This window comes from Sciurus carolinensis, chromosome 4, assembly GCF_902686445.1.
Source record: "Sciurus carolinensis chromosome 4, mSciCar1.2, whole genome shotgun sequence".
Lineage (NCBI taxonomy): Eukaryota > Metazoa > Chordata > Mammalia > Rodentia > Sciuridae > Sciurus > Sciurus carolinensis.
In genome coordinates, this window is record NC_062216.1 from 172,843,036 (window position 1) to 172,866,634 (window position 23,599).

Here is a 23,599-nt window from a genome sequence, read left to right on the forward strand (position 1 = left end):
AGGGGCCGTCTGGTGAGGGAGGCGCAGCACGGAGAGCAGATGCTGGGGGTTGGGGAAGCCCCATGGTTCCCCGTATTCTGTGGATGTGGAATAATTCGGAATTTCTCATTTTCAACAGCCCACTTGAAGGCATGGCATTCTCTCCGCATTTTTGGCCCTGGTCACAGGATTGCCCAGGACCTTCCCAGTGAAGAAAAGTCCTTAGTGGAGGAGGCACTCAAAAGGGACAGTAAGTGGACTGAAGCCCAGGCCAGCTCCCAGCTGGCAGAGAATAGCAACTGGGCAGCCACCCTAGGTCTGCCACCTCCCCGACTGTAAAACGCAGAGGAGAGAGGCCTCGCAGTGGCGGCTGTGAAGTCACCTGGGGCTCTGGCCGGAAGCTGTGTCTTTCTTACCACGTGCTTGCCAGTTGCTAGGAAGCCACTCCCTCCATTCATGTCCTTAGCAGGTGGGCTCGGGAGGTCAGGCCCGCCGCAAAGATGGCAGACAGACTCTGCCTCAGGGAGCCCACAGACGAGTGGGCAGAGCAAAAACCCACACATCAACACAGAAATAAAGAAGCGGGGCGGGGGTGGGGGCAGAGGGTCATAAGGGAGGGGGTTCAGGGCAGAGCAGGGGACATGCAGCCCCCGGTCTTGGTCAGCATGAGCAGCCACGGCTCTCTCTCCACAGACCTGAGGGACAGGAAGGAGCTGGCTGCTTAGACAGAACTGTCAGACGGCCTTGCAGAGGGCTTAAGAATCTGGCAGGCCCGGCGCCTCACAGCTCCCTGGCTGGGGCCTGTCTGGTGCTTCTGTCTGCTCTTGCCAGGCAAAGAGGAGGGAAGGAAGGCTGGGGCTTGGGTGTTCTAGGGGTCAGGCAAAGGACAGGACGCTGTGGCCAGTGAGTGAGGGGCTAGCAAGGTATATAAGGGTCAAGGGTCCAGATGTGCCTGGAGGGGTGGGCGGGGCCCAGGGCAGTTGTTGCTCTCAGAGAACCTTGAGGGAGGAATGCAGCTTCATGCACAAAGATTACCGTGCAAAGGTCGCAGAGGCTTGGCGGGGCAGCAGCAAGACCATTTGTCTATTAACTTGGGACAAACAGCCGGTGAGCGCCAGCTATGATCTTTCAAATGGACGGAGAGTTGCTTGTGCTGGGGAAGAGAGCCGGACTGTCACTGTGGACATGATGCATGACTTCCTGCTCGCAGCAGATTTCCAGGGTGTGTGTCATCTTGCCCCAAATCCTGGGTCAGAGGCTGGGCCTCCGCCCCTCTACCCCATGTGAAACCTGTCTGAAGATCAGTCCCTCCATCTCTCGCCTTCTCTCTTTGCAAACTGCAAGCAAATGTGGTGTTTATCAAGTTTCTTGACTCTTACATAAAGGCCCAGGAGGAAAATGATCAGAATTTAGTGCCAGTAACAACCTGGTCTCTCCTGATAACATGCTGCGCTTTCTTTGGTCAGGAGCCATCCATAGCAGCGATCATAATGTGATTTTTGCCTTGGTTGCCAAGAAAGTCAGGTTCAAGTTGAGGTATAGTAATTACATCATACGAGGTTTCTGGCACAACTCTTCCCATCTTGGTTGTTCTCTAAACAAATGAAATCACATTTTTAAGAAATTAAGAATAAAAATCTCCCCCAGCAAATGAAGCATCCACTTTCATTTAGTTTCCTTCTGATCCTTAGTCACATGGACACAGCTGGTACACAGTCATAACTGTACACTCAAACTCCGTGCTATCTATGTTTTCTTGTGCAGTTAGCTCACTAATACCATATTGCTGCTTTGGTCTCCTGTCCTGCCCTTTCAACAACAGCATATTCTACTGAATTGCAGAACACTGATCTATAGTAGTGGAATCCAACTGTACATACCATATATGGGCTATCACTGGGCACTGCATTTTCCTGTTAAACATAATTATGGTATTATAATAAATGAGTAAGAGTTGTGAGACAAGTCACACAAAAACAGAAATCGTTCATAAGCCCTAGAAATGTCCAGCCATTACTCATGATAAAAGACACATTGAAACAAGATGGCCTGCTAGCATGGCCCACATTAAACAGCAATGTTACTCAATGCTGGAGGGGAGGTGGAGGGACCCAGGGCTTCTCTGTTTGCCTGCAAGTGAATCTGTCCATTTTTGGGTGAAACAACTCTTTCAGGGCACCCATGCTAGGAGCTGCTGAGATACAACCTGTTCTAGTCACACAGGTTTCACAGCAAAGTGATTTCTAATCCTGCAAATTTTATTTTATTTATTTACTTTTTGTAGGGCTGGAGATGGAACCCAGGGTTTCAAGCATGCTAGGTAAACACTCTGTACTGAGCCCTGCCCCAAATCAAACCTGCAAAATTTAAATGACTGAACCATTCCGTGGATAGAAGGTGCAACTTTGGTACTGGCTATTCTTTTTTTTTTTAATTGCACTGGAATTTTAATTTGGAATTAGAAAGCATACACAGGAACATAGTGGTATAAAGTTCTAGCAGCCTTCACTTGAATACAAAATAAAGATACCTAGAACTTAATATTACTATCAATTAGCCCTCCTTGGGCTCCTTTTTCACTTCTAGTTGCATTCAGAATAGCTATTAGAAATTTCTGATGTTTAAATAACATGTAGTCAGGTTGAGTTTTACCTGAGTGCAGTGGTTTCAAACTGCATTAATAACCTATCATTATGCTCTGATTTTACAACTATGTCCTTTCTGTTGGGTTTGCTTACCTTGTAGGTTGCCTAAATTATAGTGTCCCAAACCTTGGTGCCAACCTAAAATAATGATGTCTATTGTGGCTGAAAAAGTCATACTTGGGTAAAAAAAAAATCTCAAAGCTCTTACTACTCTTTAGTGTTCAATGAAATGTTTCAAGGAGACAGGAGTGTTTATACTATGATGTTCAGAAGCCTAGATACAAAGTCACCCAGAGGCACCCGGGGCTGGGAGTCAGAGGACGCAGATTCAAACCCCAGAACTGCTGAATGAATGAGCCACCTACTCCTCCTGCCCTTTCTATAGTCCCACCCGCTTGAAGCCACCCACAGCCTGGTCACTCCTTGCCCATCCTCAAAAAGGGTGATGCTGGGGCCACCTGCTCTGGTCCCTGCAGGACTTCTAGGTCACAACCTCACTGATCCCCGGACTGTACAAGGCCGCCCCAACCAGAATCCCTCTTTGAACCCTTCTTCCTCCTGCCTTCCTCCCGCCTCTCTGCCTATTTCTGCTGGTCTCCTGTCTGGGTGACCCAGGACCTCCCACTCTCAGCCACCTTCCCTTAGTTCTCTAGTCTCTTTCTACACCACCCCACATGGCTTAAAAAAGACAAAAGAATACCAAGGTACTCCAGAGTCCCAATCTGCCCAGGCAGGGGCCCTCCTCTCCCTCATCTGCACCTGCTCAGGTACCCAGGGTCACCTCCAGTAAGAGCGTATCAGATCCCCTTCTGAGGCTGCCCAAGGTCTCTGGTGCCTTCCTGCCTTTGCAGAGACTCTTCCCTCTGCCCTTCCTGCTGCTCTGCTTAGGTTTTAACAGCTGGTCCCATGTTCCCTTGTCAGGAAGGTCTCCGGAACTGAGGAGGCAGTAGACTGGCAGGTGCCCTTCATGAGCTTTCCTGGGTTTCTTCAAGTGTGTGAGGCATCTTGTGGGAAAATGACTTTGGTCTCTTTGGTTTTGATTTTTAAATTTAACATTCAGAAAAGGGCAGTTGGGTGTAGTGGTGCCAATTGGGAGGCTTAAACAGGAGGATCAGTTGAGCTCAGAAGTTCCAGACCAGCCTGGGCAATATAGTGAGATCTCGTCTTAAGAAAAAGGGTGGGTGGGAATCTAAGGCAGGAGGATGGCAAGTTCAAAGGCAGCCTCAGCAACTTAGTGAGGCTCTAAGCAACTTACCCAGACCCTGTCTCAAAATAAAAAGGGCTGGAGACGTGGTTCAGTGGCTAAGTGTCTCTGGGTTGGATCCCTGGTACAAAAAAAAAAAAAAAAGGGGGGGGGGAGCGGGGAGAAAGAAAGAAAGAAAATGGGTGGGAGCACATTTCATAAGTGAGCAGCTTGACAAAATTGCAGACTGAACCCAACCTTGTAACCAGAACCCACATTAAGAAGCCAGCCCCTCATGGTTCCTCATGACCCACCCTGGGGATCAGCACTCCCCTGACTTCTGGCCTGTGCTTGTCCTTCCTATAAATGGAACCATGTGTCAGTGTTCCTTTGTGACTGGCCCTGCTGCTCTGCACTGTGATCAACCCCGTGGGGCTGTGCTTCTTTGCTCTGCAGAGTTCACCGGCTCCGGTGTGTGGAGACTGCAGGTGGATCCCTTCTGCTGTGATGATGTTGCTAGCTCCCACTTGGAAACTCTGCTGAAAGTTCCAATTCACGTATTTCTGTCTTCTGGTGCGCACGTGTGTGCATCTCTGCTGGGTAAAATCTTGGAGTGGAACTGCTGAGTCCTGGCATCCATACATTCAGCTAAGTGGAGTTCCTGTGGTTCTCCTCCAGGGATCCCGAACCTTTACCTGTACTAGTTTGTTCGGTTTTGTTTTGAACTTTTAAAAGAAATCTATTTGTGTTTCCAGCAGACCAGCTCATTCTCAGTAACCACTGGCTGGTTGCAGCCAAGTTTCAGCACAAATCGGCTCCTGCAGGCCCTGCGCAAATGCTGCCCCTTGACTTCCCGCTTCGAAACTCTACTGTTGTAGGGCTTCAGGGTCCAGCGAGTCCATCGCTTCCCACCGGTGTTGGGAGTCCTTTCAATCCTTGAGCCTGTCTGACTGGCAGTCCCTGAGCGCAGGGCTGGCTTCCAGCTGAGACAGGCCTGGGTCAGCGGGGGACCTGCAGCGATGCGCACTGGCGCGCGCCAAAGGCGGGAAATGAGCAGACCCGGGAGCAGGGCTTCGCTCGTGGTGCGCCCCGAGTGGGCCCGCTCCAGGGGACCTAGGACACTCGAGGCGGGGTCCGCGGGGGCCCTGGCTGCCCACGTCTGGATGCTGGTCCTTTCCGCGAGCTGGGCATTGCTTGCCCTGATTCAGAGCCCGCCGGGCGGCGGGTGGAGGGGGGATCCCGTTTCGCGGGGGCTGAGACTGGGGACCTGGGAGTGCGTGCGGCCCGAAGCACCCCCTTCTGCGCGTCCCAGCAGGGGAGCACGGGCCCCCGCCCCCCGCAGCCGTGGCAGCGCGCCCCCGCGCCCGGGGTGTGGGAGGGAGGCTCCCCGGGGCCGCGCGGGGGCGGCGGGGAGGGAGGACGCGCGGCCCCGCCTCCTCCCGGGCGGGATAATTGAACGGCGCGGCCCGGCCCAGCGTTGGCTGCCCAGGCTCGGCCGAGCGTGGAGCCGCTGCCGCCGCGCGGGTGAGCCAGGAGCCGCCGCGCCTTTGTCCGCCGCCGCCCGCCCGCGCCCGCCGGCCCCATGGAGCGCGCCGCGCCGTTGCGCCCGGTCCCGCTGCCGCTGCTGCTGCTCGGCGGCCTCTCGCTGCTGGCGGCCCGAGGTAGGGCGCCCCGGGCCCACGGTCCCCGCTGTAATGTCCCCGTCCCGGCCCCCTGGCCGCGCTACTTGGAAGTTCTGCAGCTGGCAGAACTCGGAGCCGCGTGCGCCGCCCAGCGCTGCGCATCCGGGGAGGTCATCGTGCAGTTTCCAGAGCCGCTGGCCCCAGGACGTCCGCTCCCCTCTCCTCTCTCCTGGCTCTGTCCTAATACCTCCCTTCGCTTGGGGGACTTGTCTTAAAGATGGGACCCTACCCCCACATCCCTCTTCCCAAACGCACCCTGCAGCGGGCCTTTTGTCATCCACCTTCTTACTCCAATCTCACGTAGACTCAGCTGCGAAGACCCCCGCCCTGGGTCCTAGGGATGGGGAACACTTTGTCCCAGAAGCTCCCGTGGTGTGTCTTTTCCCATGCCCCAACCCCACCTGAGGTGGGGGCTGTTGTACCCATCTTGCTGATGAGCAAACTGAGGGGTGGGAGCAGTAATTTGTCCAAGAGACAGGCTTTTACTGGGTAGGGGAGTGGACAGGAAGAAATCAGAAAGTAAGGGAGAAGTCTGCAGGTCTTCAAGGTGATGGTGGGCATTGGGATCTGGCCATCTCCTCCCTTCCTGCCCTGCTGGGACACAGGGCAGTGCTTCTACCAGGCCTCATGTTCAGCTGGGACAGGGGACAGGCCACTTCCAAACCTACCACCCTCCTAGCAGATTGGTGGTCCAGACCTCCTTTCCCAGCCCTGGACTGGCAGCACAGGGATGGTGCCCCCCAGGCTGCGCTGCTCTCTCCCTGAGCCTCCAGGCCTGGGGGTGGGGGTGGGGGCAGTCCCAGTGCCTATGGATCACAGCAGCTGCGGGCAGTAGAGCCATGACCTCTGACCTCTCTGCCGTCCCTGTGGCTTCTCAGGGCCATTAGCCAGGCCTGCGCTGCTGGAGTCTTTGTCTCTTCAGAGGCCCAGGTCCAGACCACCCTTGGAATCTCGGATTCTTTATCCCTGGTTTAGTTTAGTTTCTTTTGAATTCTCTGATCACCACCCTCCTCCTTGGTCAAAAGGTCACTTGTCCCAGATAATGCCTGCAGGGAACTTAAGAAGAGACTCTGGAGGGGACAAGGTGGGGGATGACTGCAGAAGCTTCTGGCTCACTTGCTGCTGCAGGCCTCTGGGGCTCTGCTTGTTCTGGGCACTGGCTCCACCCTGGGCATTCCTGGGTCATTCCTCAGGTTGGGGACTGTGGGGAGGCGCAGGGCTCAGTGTTAGTGTGTCCCCTGTACCCCCCGGAGTTCCTGGGGGACTTGGAGGAGGTGGTGCTTGGGCAGGAGCTGGTGTAACTGTTGGAGTAAAGCAGGGCCTTGGAGCTGTCAGGCAGCAGCCCCGGACCTCAGAGACCCTGCTAGATCTAGAAAGTGTAGGCAACTCTCAGGAGTCCGGAAGCCCCGAGTCCTCCATCACTGTCCCTTCCCTGTACTTTTGGAGAAAACGTTCCCCTTTCATGTTTGACTTTGAGCACCCAGGGGTGGGCTAGCCTGGAGCCACTTGCTCCCTCACTGATCTGCCGTCCTGGAAAAGCTCTCAACTTGGAGGGTTTAAAAAGTCTGAGAGAGCAGAGCTGCGTTGTCCCGTGGCCTTAGCTGCTTCTTGGGGACAGAACCCTCTTTGAGTTTGGAGGCTTAGTTTGGTGTAATCTGGAGAGAGGGGAGTAGAATATTCCAGCTCCTTCATGCAGCCTACAGCCTTGTAAGACTGGGTAATGCCGCCACTAGGCCTCATAGAGCTATGGGGACCCATCTTGGAAAAGACAGTGAGCCCTTTTGCTGGTCTGCTGGAACTCACTTGGTATTGGACCACGTAGAAGGGCCCTGATCTTTCTTGGGGCAGAGGTGAGGGCCTGTCTGTCCTGCCCAGCTTCACGGAGTGCTGGTGTGGGAGGGAGTGGGGAGGAGGTGGGTGTTGGGAAAAACAGTTGTGTTTTCTCCGAGGCTTTCTTGGCCTTTGACTGCAACTGGGCAGAGTTTCCCACTGATTAAAAGAAAGCCTGTTGGGAGGGAGAACAAAGGCCTGGGAGGACTTGGCTCCGGACCATGTGGCATGCAATGTGCTCTGGAGGTTTCCCAGTCGGAAGGTGGGGCTGAGTGCTTGATGCAAGGAGACAAGCCCAGGGTGCTCTGGGTGGGGGCGACCCCGGGGCCTCTCCTGGTGCTGCCCAGGGACCCCAGCTCGGGCTGCATGCGTCGCCCCTGCTATACTTGCCTGGGACAGGGCACTCATCTTCAGATTCCAAAGGATTGGAAACCAGTCTGCTTCTCTTCAGAAAAGCCCGTGGGTGGCTTGGACCACGGTGTCTGTTATCATTAGCCGCCATTGGTGTTGACCATTCCTGGGTGGGAAGATGGCTGTGCCCAAGACTGCTCTGACTTTGCTGATGCTGGCTCTCCAGCCTGGAGCTGTGAAGCAGACCCAACAGCTGCACAGTGCTGGCCGGGCAGAGGTATCCACCCATCCCTTCTCTCAGTCTCTGCCGAGGCCCAGCTCGGGGGCTGGATACTGCTCTAGGTCTCGGGGGTGTGGCAGGAAAGGAGAGAAACCCCGCCATTCCCTCCAAGTGGCTTACATCCCCCAGGAGATCTAGAAAATGACAGAGGGAGCCCTCTGGCAGAGTCAGGAAGCCTTCCTGGAGGAAGCAGCATGCCAACTGAGAGCTACAGGAGGAGACCTGGCTGAGTTGGTGGGCAGGGCTGGAAGGATGGCAGAAGGAAGGGCATGAGCAATGTGGGACTCCAGGGAACTTGCAGGAGTTCAGCCCCCTCTTCATAGCTGTGGAAGACCCCTGCCTGAGATTCCCCGAAGGACAGGGTCTATGATTGAAGGTCGCAATGGGCCAGGCTGCCTTGCAGGTGACATCTTATGAAAGCAGTTCCAACCAGGCACATTGTAACTTTACCCGCACATTTTATACCACTAAAGATTTTCCTTTTGCAAAATATCAAATCGTAACAATTGGATTATTAGGAGCTTTGGCAGGCTTGGTCATTCCAGGTGCCTTGTAAGGCTCTCAGCTGTGGCCACGTAACACATCAGGCAGGGGAAGGGGACCCATTTTGCCAACTTTGCTGGGATCAGAGACCCTTCAGACTGGAGGGCAGCCTGAGGGGAAAGTCATCTGCCCAGCTCACAGTTCAGGGCAGATAGGCTGTTCTGGAAGCTGGGTGGGCTCCACCACCTTTCGCCTCCAGGCTGGCCCTGACTGAGGCTGGATCAGGGGGAGCTGGGTGTCCGTTGCTCCAGCAGTCTGAAGGCTATCAGGAACCTCCTCCACTGGGGCCAGCCCTGGAAGGGGTCAGATGTGCTAGTCTGAAAGTGACTGAGAGAGAGTGGCCCCGTCGCGGACCCTCTCGGTCTGTTTCCTTCTCTATGGCTTGAGAGTGTGCTCTGCTCTGGGGGATTATTAAAACCGAGGGTTTTGGTTTGTAAATAACGTGACTCTCAACAACCCAGGGAGTAGGCGACCCAGCATTCGCCCGAATCTCCTTTTCCTTCTGAATCGATCATGTCACTTGCGGGAGTCAAAATGGACTGCAAGATTTGATTTTTACGTTAGAAGTCTTGCTTCTTATTTTGGTTTAAAAACTCTCTCTGGACCTGGGAGTCAGTGCTGCCGTGTAGTCAGGGGACAGCTGGAGCCCTGTCTGCCCAGCATCCTCCCTCCACAGCCTGGAGGCTGGGCGCCTGTCTCAGGGCCCTCACACTAATCTCATGAGGAGTCACTCATCGACCCCATCATGCAGGGGAAGACACTGAGAAGCAGAGGCAGGGAGCATGTCCCAGCCTCCAGGCCTCCAGGAGGCAGTGTCATCCTGCTCACCAGGACAGTCAGTGACTCACCTGCCCAAGTCTGAAGGTCTAAAGTCCAGCTTTAGGGGAAGCTGCTTTCTTGCAGACGTAGAGTGTGGGTTGACCTTTAAAGGCAGCACGGGGCTCGGAGCCCACTTCTCTGGTCTTGGGCCGTGTCCTGAATCCTCGCCTCCCCTGCCCCACTTGCTGAGGTCATTTGCTCCTTCATTCATTCCCATGCAGGACTGGGCGACTGCTCAGCAGGCCTGGGGCAGAATGTAGAGTGAGACGCAGCCCACCCCCTCCTCCTGGTGCTGATCATGTGTGCTAAGTGCTGGAAAGTGCAGGGAACAAAGAGACCATGCACGGCAGGAAACAGATGTGCCTGATGTGAGCCTGCGTGCTGGGGGCCGGCTAGGGAGGGTGCTGGAGGAAGGGGCCGGGAGCTGGCACGGCCGCAGGGGCCCCTGGATCGCCTGCCGGCAGGGTGCAGGATCCAACAAGCAGGTGCAGAAGATGCATGGTGGGTGGCGAGAGAGGCAGAAGCCGCTGGGGGAGGGGTCCCGGAGGCCCAGGGGACCCTCGGAGCTCGGCAGGATGTTGCAGAGATGGCCGGGCGTGCACAGCCCACGTGCTGTCTGTGCTCAGTACGGTGGCTGCCCGAGGGAGCCTGGGGGCAGTCACTCGCCTCACCTTTCCACTGTACCACCTGTCCTTTCTCTCTTGCCCCCTCCTTCTGGCTGTCCTTCTGGCTGTCTCTCTTGCTGCCTCAGACCCTCGTGATCTCTTTGACTGCTGGGGACATACTCAGGAGTGGCAGGTGAAGCTTCAAGGACACAAGAACTCTTGTGTGGGGCTGGGCTCTGGAGCCCTAAGAGCAGATGCCAGCTCACCCTGGTTCTTCCCGAGGATGCCTGGTGGCCGAGTCTGTCCTCATCCTGGTCCTGTGAGCCGAGTAGAGGCTGACGGCTGCCCAGGGCCCTGCTGGGCTGGGCTGTCTCCCGGTTCTCTTTGGCCTTTCCTGCCAGGATCTGCACAGCTGGCAATTTCTTGCATTTCTGCCTTCCCGGTTCCCAGGGTTCCTGGACCCTAGGGAGTCCCCTCAGCTCTGCCACATCTTCGCAGAAGGTGCTGAGGCCGATGGGCATGGTCCCCGCAGGGTTGTGAGCTCAGGAGGCACCGAGACAGAGGTGGCAGGCTCCCGAGTGCCTGAGGTGCAGCCGCTTCTGAGATTTTGCGTCAAGCTGAGGCTCGGGTCCTTCCTGGCCCCGTGCGCTCACCCAGCTGTGCCCCTTCTTATTTTGTTCAATGAGAATATTAAAGAAAAGGACCAACAGGAATCCGACCAACAGCTGTCTGAGATCGTCACCATTTCACAATCGTAAAGGACATTTTAATACCACAAATTTGGGAAGGACAGTTTCAGAATAAGAGAACTTTAAATGGCATCGGGCTGAGTCTGTGGCAAGCCTCTTTGCTTTGCCTGTCATTTTGTAGCAATCGGTGGAAGGTTTGTCAGCCCAGGGCCTGAACTCAGTGAGGCCAGGCCCTCCATCCAGCTGACAGATGTAGAAACAGGCCAAGGCTTCCTCCGAGGGAACTCCTGACGCTGGTGAGGACCAGCCGCCGGGCCTGGGGGTCTGGGCCCAGGGTCTCCCCACTGCAACACTAGCACAGTGAGCTACCTTTAGGACATTAGAGCCTACGGCTCACAGGCCACCTGGGAATGTAACTGGGCTTTGCCCCAAACCCCTGCCATGCTCTGGGAGCTTCCACCCAAAGACTGGTAACGCGTCCCTCCGAGTGACAGCCCCGTCTCGGGAAGACCAGGTGGCCGTGCTGTCACTTCTCCTCGAGGGCCTCTCCCTGCTCCTCTGAACTGGAGCCTCTCTCTGCCTGAGCATGTGCAGCCTGCTGCTGGTGTCCGTCGTCGCGACCACGATCCATGGTCCACGCCAGAATCTTTAGGAAGCCTGACTTACCTGGGCGACTGAGTCTCTCTGCTGAGGCCGACACCTGGGAGCTGAGCCCCCGTGCCCCTGAACACCAGGCGCTTCGGCAGGGGGTCTCTTTCCAGAAGAGGGGTGCCGGCGGGGTGGGTGTAGGCCACCTGCAACATGTCTGTCCCCAGAGTGTGCCAATCCACCAGAGCAGCTTCTCCCGGATTTCAGACTCTTCCTCCTGTGGTCAGGGTACAGACTGAGGCCCTTCTCCTGGATTGCCCTGTGCATCTTCCTGCCCTGCGCTGCTTGCACACACCCACCATGCCCATGAAGGAACCAGGCTCCTGGGGTTAGTGAGGTGGGCAGCCAGGTTGAGGCTGGGCACTGCTCTTATTTATTTATTTATTCTTGGTACTGGGCACTGAACATGGGGGAGCTTTACCACTAAGTTACATCCTGCCCTTCGTTGTATTTTATTTTGAGACAGGGTCTTGCTAAGTTGCTGAGGATCTCATTAAGTTGCTGAGACTGGCCTCACACTTTGGATCCTCCTGCCTCAGCCTCCTGGGTTGCTGGGTGTGCCACGGTACCTGGCAGGGCTGGGTAATTTCACCCTGGCACTGTCCTTGGAACTTTTGGTGCGAGGTTAACTATATTTGCAAGGGGCTTGTTCTTGGCTGGCAGTGAGTGTTCTTGGTGGGTCTTCTCACATGGTCAGATGACAGGAGTCAAATTGGAACTATGGTTGATGAGAGTTTCTTCTCAGACAAAAAAGGAGCTACTCAGTGAGAGAAGATTCCAGAACCTGGCAATGGGGTATTGAGTTGTGGGACAGGTGGTCTGGGTGGGCTTGGGAGTGTCCAGCATGGGACTTACCTAAAAATATAGATTATAGAGCTGCATGGTCGTTGGTGGCAAGGAGACGGGGGCGGGGCAGGGATGGCCTGAATGCTCCAGGTCACTCCTGACCCTATGCTCCAGGGCTGCTAGGTGCAGAGGGCTTGTGGGGGTTGCTTGATCTTTGGCCTTTGACACGTGTTGCCAGTGGACCTGTGACTGGTGAACAGCTGGGCAGACGCCATGCCCTCTGGGAAACTTGGCACCAGTGAGGCCCGTTAGCCCCAGGTCTCTTCCCAGCTGTGGGCCTGGGGCATTTACAGGACTCCGCTTTTGTGGTGCCCTGATAAAGCTCAGACGACCCTGTGACCCAGATCAGTGAGCCCCAGCCCTGCCACTGCCTCAGGAGGCCCCTGGAGACGTGTGACCCTGGTATGGTTTTTGTTTTTGTTCTTTTTCCTTGAATTTCTAAAATCACCTTTTTTTTTTTTTTAAAGGCCACAGTTTACGTAGTTACTAAACATTTTGGCTTTTCTGTTTGGAGTCTCACGTCGAGCCTTCTGTCCCCAGTCCAGGTGCCCTGCGAGAACATTGTAAAATACAGTTGGCCCGTTACTCTCTGCACAGCCTTCAGAACAGGGCTGGGAGCAGCAGCGGCTGAGGAAGCGGAGCTCGTGGGCAGAGCACAGTGGGCAAGGTGGCCCACAGATGCTGCCTTTGCTCCTGGAGATTAAACCCGGGGCACTTTACCACTGAGCTACAGCCCCGGCTCCCAGCCCTTTTACTTTTTTATTTTGAGACTGGGTCTTCCTGAGTTGCTGAGGCTGGCTTCGAACTTGCAATCCTCCTGCCTCAAACTCCGGAGTTGCTAGGATTATAGGCGTGAGCCACTGCACCCAGCTTAAATGTATTTTTTATTGTAGTAAAATATACATCACATAAAATGTGCCCTCCTAACCAGTTCGGATGACAGGTAAGTTCATGTTGTCATGCCGTGTCACCACCTGTCATCTGCAAGCTTCTCATCTTCCCACTCCCTCCCCTTCCCCGGCAGCCCCCATCTCACTGTGAACCTGATTCCTCTCGGAACTTCTTAGGCGCCTTCATCTTGGGCCACCAAGTCTGCGCTTCTGACCTGAAGTGATTTTCATAATGGAGTAAAACTTGCTTGCCTGGAAGGGACAAATCTGAAAACAGCCATTTGCCTTTCTAATTGGAATGTGGCTTGGAGGAGACGCATCTGGGTGGGGTGGGGACCGCATGGGCTTTTGTGCTTGGGAGAGCCTGGCCCTGCCCCGTCTCATGGAAATGCCTGGGAAGACGTGGGTGGCTTGGCTTACTTTGGAGCCCACGCTAATAACAGACCTTGTCTTGTGTGAGACACACACGGCTTTTAAAGACCGACCTGCTGCAGAGAGTGCCTTGGTTGGGGTCTCCAGCCGTGCCCAGGGGGGTCTCCAACTGCCGTCCTGTTCTGCAGACCCCTCCTCTCCCTGTGGCTCAGTGTTCCTCTGCCAGCTTGGGGACAGCCAGTGCTGAACTCCCAGGGAAAACGCGGTCATCTCCAGGGCTAGGAACTTGCAGTTCTGTGGCCTCTGGCTCGGCCTGAAATTCTAATCAGCCCTTCACTCTGCCATGGTGGCTCAGCCTGGGGATTTCCCCTGGGGTCACCCACCCAGCAGCCTCTGCACCTTAAGGGTGATCCTTCCCCTCAGCACCCCCGCCCTGGCTCCTTGTAACTAATACTTTGTGAACCTGTGTGTGCGTGCAGGGCACGGAGAGTGCGACGGGCACAGGGAGAGCAGCAAGATGCCACCGCTGGCTGCGGGGAGGTTTTGATTCAGGACAGAAGAGCTTTGGAGGCTGCCAGAACAGGCCTGATGCTTGAGCCTAGGGCCCAGGAGCCAGAGAGTGCCAGGGACTCAGTGTCCACTGAGCGCTGGGCACAGCTGGCCACATGCTGGTTTGGGGTGGTGCAGCAGGCCCTGGTGGGGACATGCTATTATGGCCATGTCACTGGTCACTTCATTCAGTTTCTGTTCTTAATTCTGCTTGAAGTTTGGGTTCCAAGAAGTCACTAAGGTGACTGACAGTTTGGTCCCAGGGTACCCACAGGTACACATTTGGTCCCAGGGTACCCACAGGTATGTGTATTGTAAGAGAGCAGTGAAATGTGAAGGGGAGGCAAGGAAACAGGAAGGACCTGACAACTCTCCGTGCACCCAGTGACCTGCAGTTTGGCTGCCAGGCAGGTGGGTGTGGCTGAGGTTAAGCCAGTTGTGGGAATCTGCCCGGGAGCTGGAGCGGGGACTCAGACCTGGGTCTGTCTGTCCTAGAGTGCTTACTTCCCCGGTCACGTCCCCAGAGCAGCCGCCGTAGTCCTTCCAGAGGCCTGTTCTCCCTGCAGACCCCTCTAACTTGGGCTAGAGCTCCCAGCACGTTCCCGGCAGATGCCTCAGCCTTGACCAGGAGCCACGAGCCAGGCCAGTCCCTGCTCTTTGGCCTCCCGCAGTCCTCCCACAGGCCACAGGTACCCACTGGACACCCTGAGGGTCCCTGCACAGCTGCAGCTGTGCACACGCCACCTCCTCATGAGCAGCAAGGGTCAGAAAACATTCCCACCCTGCCCCCTCTCCTCCCTGGCTCTGGTCTAGGCAAATAATTGTGTCTTTAGGGGCACAGATTTAAATCACAGTGTCCCTGGAGCTGTTTACTCCTTCCTGAGAGTCAAACATTGCAAGTGACCCCAGCCCAAGGCAGGGGAAGTGGGCAAGAACGTGTGCCACTTCTCAACCGTGTGACTGACCCCACACACCACGTGACAAGTTTCAGGACCTGGGGGCGGTGGGGGTGGGCAGACGAATAGACCTTGTCTGCAGGGCCTATCATGGTGGTCAGGGCGCTTGGGGTTTATTGGTTAGGACAAGGACAATAATGTCCCTCCTGCCTCCCCTCCACCCCTCTGTGTCATTGTGTCCCCTGCTGGGCTCTTCCTGGTCTGAGGAGGCTGAGCCGATTCCTGCACCCCCAGGGTCTGGTGGTGGAGACTGATCCTCAGACCAGAGCCCCCACATTGCCCCAGCCCTGGGGCTGCTCAGCACATTCGCACTGCATTCCAGGGACATTCCGAGTTTCCTGGTGGACTGAAGGGCTTAGCCTCTGATTGTCCCGCTGAGGAGAGGTGCCCTGGGCCTGGGACCCACTAAGCTCCTGCCCCGCTGAGTGCGGGCAGGCGTCTGTACTCCCTGCTTTGGCTCTTCTGAGTGTGAGGGAGGCGGGCGGTGGCTCTTCCGTGGGGCGCAACACTGAGACCAGCCATCCCTCCCGCACTCCCGGGGTGATGGCGAGTCAAGCCCTGTTGATCACTTAACGCGTAACCAAGCCACTGTTTACGGGAGCTTACTTTTAAAGTGTGTCCACCTTCTCAGCAACCTGCTGAGGTCTTGCCACCTGCTTTGGCACTGAGGAAGCTGTGACAGGGTGCAGTGGTCTGGCCAGGGCTGCAGAGGAGCTGCAGCTGGCATTGGGGCCGAGCTCATTTGGTTCCAAAGCTGCCACCCTTTCTGCTCAGCTGTTTGCTGTGTACCAGCTCTTGTGCTGAGGGGTAAGAACGGAAATGGACCCCACTCTGAGGACCTCGGTGCCTGGCTTGGTGATGCTGAGGCGGAACGTCAGAGGCTGGTGGTCTGAGTGCCCAGCCAGGGTGCCCGGCAGGGTGCCCAGCAGGGTGTCCAGGCAGGAGCCCAGGCCCCTGAGTCAGGCTGGGTGGGCAAGCCAGCTGGGAGGGGAGGTGACAGGAAGGGTGAGGGGCAGAACTGGAGAGGAGACAGGGGCTGAGGGCTGGAGTGTGGGGTGATCGTGCTGGGGGGTCGGCCACACGGGAGAGCCATCTTCTGTCACTGCCTGCAGGCGTGTCACCGTCATCTGGGGCTCGAAGCACAGCTCTCCTCTACACAGGGGGTCCTGTGTTCTGTGAATACTGTCTAAACAAAATAAGCTGGAGTGAGAGTGAGCCAGGGACAGGCGGACAGGAGCCAGGTCTGGTGGTGGTGCCCTGGCACTGGTGACGATGTGCTGGCTTTGGCGATCTGGGGCCTGAGACGTCAGACCACTGATCAGAGCAGCCTGTGAGGAGTCCTCCATGTTCACCACCATCGGGGACCATGGTGGGGACAGCTTGGGGGTGACCATGGGCCCTGGGGGGCAGGCTTTCACCCTTGACCACCTGGCCAGCCCAGGGCAGCTGGGGGATGGCAGGAATGGGCAGGGACATCGTTCACTGCAGAAAGCTGCTTGGTCCTTCAGGAGCCCTGGGGAAGGGGAACCCCCAAAATAGCCATGGGGATTGACGCAGGGTGAGGTGCCCCTCCGGCCAGTGGAATGGCCCTGCGGAGCCTCAGCCCCGTGTGCACTGGCCATGCCTATCCGAATGCTCCTCCTCCTCTTCTCAGAGGGGACAGACGCTCAGAGCTTGTGGTGGCCGAGGCTGCATAGTCAGGCCAGGGGCTCAGGAAGTCTCGGCCTGGCCCATGAGCAAGACTCCCTCTGGGCCAGGCCAGGGCCAGCTGTGGAAGAGTGGGGAGCTCAGTAGGGCACCGTGCCCTCCGGCCTGCTGGCACTTACCCCACGGGCCCTGGGAAGCTGTTAGTAAGGAAGCCTGGTGCTTCTTAAGCCTGTTTGCAGTGTCCTGCTGGGAGGTGGCCTCTGCCTGGCAGCTGAGGCCATGGTCAGGTCCTTCCTGGACTGCTGTCCCTTACGTTGAGAGTGAACGATGTGGCACCTGGGGACCAGCTGTGCCTCCCGGGGGCAGGGCAGGGTCTTCTCCTTCCCACCAGCAAAGGGCCCAGGTTCTGAGCAGAGCGCCCTGGAGCCACAGCCTGGACTGGCACAAGGACCCGGGCTCCCGGCGGGGTCTGGCGCTGAGATGTAGGCTGGCTGCTCAGCCAGGGGACTGTGCTCGGGGCCCAGCCTGCCCTGTCCTCGCCAGCCTCCGGGAGTCTCTGTGCAGAATTCGAGGGTTTCTGGCAGACGAGGGTGGAAGCCCTGTGCCTGTGGCCATGATTTCACTGCCAACTCCTCTTCCTGCCTCCGAGAACCCTCTCCAGTATCCCCTGCAGGGGCTCAGGCTGGGCGGTGCCTCTGGGTCATGTGGGCAGTGACCCTGTCCCCGTCCCCTGTATGTGGCTGGGGCAGGGGTGCTGAGCGGCACCCCATCAGACTTGGGGAAGGAGCAGGCTGCCTTCTGGAGCCGTGGAGGTCTCTGTCCTCCTTGGTAGAGTGACTCAACGATGTGCTGTCACCCACTGCCCTGCCATACTGGCCGCATGTTCTGGTCAGGACCTAAGGAAGCAGCTGTCCTGCTGGTGGGACCTGGAGGGCGGGCACCCTACATGGCGACTCACCTGCCGCTTGCTCTCTCCCCCACAGTGGGTGCAGACGTCCCTATGGAGGCTTGCTGTGCAGATGGACATCGAATGGCCACTCAGCACCGAGATTGCTCCCTGCCATACACCTCGGAGTCCAAAGAGTGCAGGTTTGTTTGCCTGTGACCTCCTTCTGACTAGGGCAGTGTGGGGGAGGAAAGGACCCCAGGGAGAGGCCGGACTCACCCATGGGCCCAGCCGGATCTGCTTCCCCTCCCCTGCTCCCGCAGGCCTCTCACAAGACCCTTCCCTCCCTTCTGGGCCACCTGTGTACAGGGGACACCTGTCCCCTTTACTGAACTGGAAGCAAGTAGAGTGGGCTTGGCCACCAGCCTGTCAAGACTAGGCAGCTCTGGGAGTCTGTTTTCTCCAGAGGGAGGGTGTTTGTCATGGGGGTCAGATGGGATCATGGGACTGGATGCTTTGCCAGTGGACACCTGCAGGTTCAGAGGCCAGGCCCAAATCAAGAGTTCCATGGACAGTTGTCCACCTTATTCAACAGCCAACATCTGGGTTGACTTCTTCTCTCCCTAAATTGACTCAAGCATCCTCAAAGTTTGGGGACAATATACACTTAGAATAAGTGATGAAAATAGGTGACGTTGATCATTGTCATAAAAAGAATAGCAAGCTTTTTCAGAGCGCCTACTGTGTGCTGTGCACTTGACACGGACCATCCCATTTCACCTTGTTATTAACCATTTCACAGACAAGGAGACCAGTAAGTGGTGGCGGTGGCATCCGAGCTGTGCCTGTGACTGGGAGCAGGTGTCGGGGGGGCGGGGGCTCCCTGGGTTGCTGCTCCTGTTTCCTCCGCCTCTAGTCTGACTCTGTGCTGCCCAGACTCTTGGCACCGTGGGTGCTGGTTGGACAGCTGTCACAGGAAGATGCGCAGGGACATCTCTTTTGCCTCCTGGGCAACTTTGAATCCATGCTGGCATTGAGTGCAGCTGCCGCCTGCCAACGGTGATGGGTGACGTAGATCTGACCAAGGAAACTTGAAAAGTCGAACGCATGAGAGACCAAACAAAGGAAGAGAAAGCAGGGACCTCGAATGTGGGACTGACCAGAAGGCCACGCGGTCAGGGCTGTGGGGAGCCCATGAGTGGGAGCGGAGGCCTTGGCTGGCAGGGTGCCTAGCGCTGCAGACGTCAGAGGGGCCCCTGGCGGTTGTGTGGCCAGGCTGGGAATTGAGCGCCAAGGGTTCTGCTGACTGCTGACCCGGGCAGCCTGGCCCCGAGGGATGAGGGCGGGGAGCCGAGAACTGGGCCAGGCGGGTCCTCAGTTTCCCCAACACACCTCTCCTACGGGGCTGGTACGATGATTGCAGACGATGCCTGAAAGCAGAGGCCCCAAGCCACACCGTGCGTGTCTGTCTCCACGGCACCGCACTGCAGATGGGGCCGCAGACCACAGGCGATGGCCTGCTTGCCAATCTGGAGGCCGGAAGCCCAAGACCTGTGCCTCTGTGCCCGGGGCACTCGCTCGTGACCTCGTCCCAGCAGGGACACCTTTCACACACACATCAGGGGATTCCTGACGTCCTGACCTCAGAGCAGACGGAACCAGCGTCTTCCCTGGGAGGTACAGTTGTCCCTGGGCTCCTGTTGACCCTCCACCTGTGTCCCACGGTGCTCCCTCCACACATGGGGCCTTGGAAAATTCTGGCTGGCAGTGTGAGTTTCTAGATCGTCGTGTCCCCAGAACATGTTACTGAGTGCCCCGGACACCCCTCGGGGCTCACCAAATGGGGGCGACTGGCCCTTTGCTTTACTGAGGCCAGTTGGCTCATCCCGGGGCTCATTCACAGGCAGGGGCAGAGTGTTCTGTGGGACTCGCCAGTTTAAGCTCGGGAAGAGAGAGGAGGGGCGGAGGAACGGTGGGGAGAGGCCATGCCGAGCCCCCCGGGCAGGACTTGAGGGTGGGGCCGCCCGGGGTTCTCAGGGTTGGCTCCCCTGGGTGGCAAGGGCTCAACCAGGCTGGCTGGGGTTGGGTGGCCTGAGGCTCTAGCGGTGACACGTGCTGGGTGGGCGGGCGACGCTGGCTGAGGTTCCTCCGTTCACGGCCATCTCACGCTGGGCTCTGATCAGGGTCCATCATTCCCCAGGATCCAAATCCCCCTAAAACCCTGGGCTAGACGACACCCGAGCCTCGTCCTTTAGGAGGAACTTGGCCCGTGGGGTGCCCACACCGGCAGCTGTACCCGAGCAGACGTCCCTGGTGTGGCTGAGGCAGCGTTCTGGCTGGCTGGCAAGTCAGGGAGTGAATAGCAAGGCCCGGGCCTTGGCGAGCTGGTGTCCCACAGCTGTGTGGCGGCAAAGAGCAGCAAGTACGCGTTCGGTTTGTGAGAAGGCCGGGCGTGCCAGTGGGGAGAGAACCCCAGGAGGGAGGGGGTCTTCCGGTCAGGGCAGGGCTAGCCCTCAGAGCAGCTGGGGCTGGCCTCACTGAGAAGGACTCTGAGCCAGGCCCTGAAGGGGCAAGACAGCAGCTGTGTGGAACGTGGGGAAGGGCATCCAGGCTGGGGAACAGCCAGTGTGGAGGCTCAGAGGAAGGCAGTGCCCGTTGACCAGGCAGCGGCCAGGGGCCAGGTGGCTGCAGAGTGAACGGTGGCTGGATGGGCAGAAGGACGTGAGGTCAGAAGGAAACTAAGATGGCCAGGGTGCGGCAGGGCACTTGTCCTAGGCCGGGTGGCCATCTCAGAGGCTGACGTGAAGTGGGCTGAGGGCTGGTGCTTATCTGTCTGAACTTGTGTTTAAAGGGACCCTGTGTGGAAAGAGGGAGGAGGGAGGAGGAGGATGGCAGCCCAGGCCCTGACTGACTGTTCAGATAATCCCGGGGGCCATGCTGGTGTCTTGGCGGGAGCCCGGGAGTGGTGGCAAGAGGCTGGCCGAGGACGTGTCTTGGAGGCGGGCTGCCAGGTCATCCTTATGGAGCAGAGTGGGACCCAGAGGTGGCAGGCACGGCTCCAGGGCTTTGCTCTGAGGGGCTGGGCAGGCAGTTTGGGTGAGAGGGGGCACTGTGGAGAGGCAACTGGGCGCTGAGAGATGGACTGGGTTTGGCCCATGAGTTTAAGGTGCCCTTTCACATCCAAGAGGAGAACCGGCGGCCTCTGGGAGCCAGGTAGGCAGTGCGGGGGGTTCTGCAGAAAGGAACGCTGGCAGCACGGGAGGCTGGTGGGATGGCAGGAGGCTGGGCCAGAGGCCCCGGGCAGCCGGGCACCCTGGGGTCCTGCTACATGTGGCCAGTGGTCCTCACCTGTCTCAAGATAAAATACAAAAGAGGACTGTGGCTGTGGCTCAGTGGTAAAGTGCCCCTGCGTTTAACCCTTAGTTGTAAAACAACTACCAAAGCAAACAGCCCCGCCCCTGCCACCCCAGGACCGGCACGGCTCCGCAAGTCTAGCCAGGGAGAGCATTTGGGGGCAGATGACGGACAGAGGCTCTGGCAGGACAGGGCAGGTGGCCAGCTTCATGAATCTCCCCAGAATGGCTCCTGGAAACTAGCTGGTTCTTTGGTTTCCAAACTGGGTTCCCTGGAGCCCTTGTGATTCTCAGGAACCCTTAGCAGTCCCGGAAGAGGAGGGTGTGGCTGGGCAGCTCTGCTCTCCTCCTCCCGGTGCAGTGGAGACCCAGTACCTTCGACGCATGCGAGGACCACCAACAGCCCAAGGTCACCCCCCCAGGGAGTGAAGGTGGATGGGGACAGCAGCCAGGATGCCCTGGGTTGACTCTTGACATGTCCTTTGCCAACCACTAGAACTCCAGTTGAACAAAGGCAGGGATCACTACCTGGGGGGACTCAGCTGCAGGGGGTATCACAGCAGTGATGTTGGCGGGACTTCATAGCCTCCAGAGCACTGCTGTGCCCAGCGACTCAAGGGCCACTGTGATATGCTGTGCCAGGGACAGGTGACACCACCCAACCCTGCAGGTGAGAAAAGGCTCTCCAAGGCTAGACGGCTTGTCCGGGACGCAGCGAGAGGAGAGCAGGATTCAGATCCAGCCCTGCAGATGCCTGCCCTGGCTCCTTCCCACTCAGAGCAGGGTCAGCGCCCGGTGTCCTGCGAGGCCTGGAGGAGCCGTTTCCCACCAGGCCAGCCTTTCTGGTCCCTGGAGCCCTACACACCCACCCAGCACGCCGCAGGCTGCAGCGTTAATGGTGGCGAAATGCATGTGACATGAGATCCTCTCTCCTGACATTCCTAGGTGTGCGCACTCGCGGCAGCAAGCCCCCCACATTGTCCCATGTCGCCACCAGAGTGCTCCATCTTGCAGAGCCCAGACTCTGACCCCCTGAAGTGCTCGCTGCCCCTCCTCCTCCTCCTCCTCCTCCTCCTCCTCCTCCTCCTCCTCCCCAGCCCTGGCGACCTGCTTCTATTTTCTGTCTCTGTGAACTTGACCACTCAGGGACCTCATGTCTGTGGAGTCACACAGGCTTCGTCCCCGGGGCTGCTCGTGTTGCTTGGCGTGGTGTCCCCAAGGCCCGTCCACCTTGCGGCACTCCCGATTTCCTTCCTTCTTAAGGCTGAATGCCTACCAGATGGCTGGGCCACATTTGGGCTGCACCCACCTTTGGCCTTGCCGTCGTGAGCACGGTGAGCAAACGTCTCTTTGGGACCCTGCTCTGGATTCTCTTGGGCATCCACCTAGAAGCGGGACTGTGGGTCCGGTGGTGATTCTGTTTTTGACTTTTTGAGGAACTGGGTGCTGTTTTCCCAATGGCCGCACCATTTCCCCTGCGCCAGCAGCGTCCGCGAGGCTTCTGTGTCTCCGCGTCGTTGCCAACACTTGTTGCTTTCTTTTGAATGGATGGGTGGGCTGTGCGGATCTGGTAAGGGCACAAGAACAGCCCTGACGGTTTTAGTGAAATGCAAACCCACCCTGAGCCTGGGCACAGGGTGCGGTCGCTCAGTACAGAGCGATCTGTTCTGAAGCCCCTGAAGCTGGGTGCAGACTTGCAGCCCTGCAGGATGGGGTGATGGGGTAGATGGGGAAAGGGCAGGCAGGGGCTGTGACCTTGGGCAAAGGCAGCCTGGATGGCAGCACAGGGAGGCTGGGAGGCCCTGCCCCCTCTCCCAGAGGCAGTTGGGAGACCCTTCTGCCCTTGCTGACTGTGGCCAGAGCTGGGGTTGTTTTGGGTCTGTGGCACTCACACCTCCTGCTTGGGCCTGCGGGGCTGGCTCTCTGGGCCCCTGTGCCTTCTTCGCCCCATGACTGTCTGAGGAACTGACTCCTCCCCACCTGAGCCCTCTGTGCCTGAGAACAGCATGGCAGAGCTGGGAGAGGGGCCCACTGGGAGCCACTATGGCTGCTGGTAGCGCTCCGAGTGTCTCCTCTGAGCCTGGACAGTGGGCGTGAGAGCCGGGAAGCACTCAGCGTGGCACAGGATGAGGGTGTGACCCAGCAGCAGCAGCAGCCTGGGCTGTGTCTTACGAGGTGGGGACAATCTGGGGCGAGGTGAGGCTCGGAGGGGACTCTCCCCTCTGGGGCACAGCCGTGGGTCCCGACCCTGAGCCCAGACACCACTCTGCAGTCTTTCTAACTAAACACTTATTGGGCACCTTCTGTATGCCAGGTGCTGTGTGCATGTGTCCATGGGAGCCGGGGAGGGGAAGCCATAGAGGGTGAGCCTGTGCCAGGCCGTGGGCGCCCCTGCAGCCCTGTCCCCGCCTGCCCTCTGCCAACAGGATGGTCCAGGAGCAGTGCTGCCACAACCAGCTGGAGGAGCTGCACTGTGCTGCGGGCATCAACCTGGCCAGTGAGCAGGATGCCTGTGTCCCCGCCCTCAGTGTCAACACCAGCCTCGAGACCATGTTTGTGAAGGTGAGAACCTGGGACCACAGGGGCCTCCAGGGCCTCCCGTTGAGCAGTGCTGTCCGTCACCCACCACCCGGGCCCACCTCCGTGCTAGATGCAGGGCTGCCTGGCCCAGGACGGACAAGGCCACTCCAGTGTCCCCTCCCGCTCCAGTTAGTAGGTAGACCTTCCTGCTAAACTCCAGCTTGGTTAAAGTACCAGAGAGTGAAGGCCCAGCCCCACCCTAGGGACACGGGAGGACCTGAGGACCACCCTTCCCAGGCCTTGGGCAGAATGCAAGGGTCAGAGAG

The 23,599-nt window shown here is 57.7% G+C and overlaps 1 protein-coding gene across 2 annotated transcripts in view; it reads left to right on the top strand.

Annotated features, from left to right (window-relative positions):
* The first annotated feature begins 5,288 nt into the window (after positions 1 to 5,288).
* Fbln1 (fibulin 1) overlaps positions 5,289 to 23,599 on the top strand; it is a 74,915-nt gene continuing 56,604 nt past the window's right edge. For both annotated transcript variants that reach the window (XM_047550729.1, XM_047550730.1), the window contains exons 1-3: positions 5,289 to 5,468; positions 17,498 to 17,603; positions 23,180 to 23,315. In XM_047550729.1, coding sequence (XP_047406685.1) covers positions 5,390 to 5,468; positions 17,498 to 17,603; positions 23,180 to 23,315 — 321 coding nt within the window. In that variant the 5' untranslated portion in view covers positions 5,289 to 5,389. The remainder of the gene's footprint in view (positions 5,469 to 17,497; positions 17,604 to 23,179; positions 23,316 to 23,599) is intronic.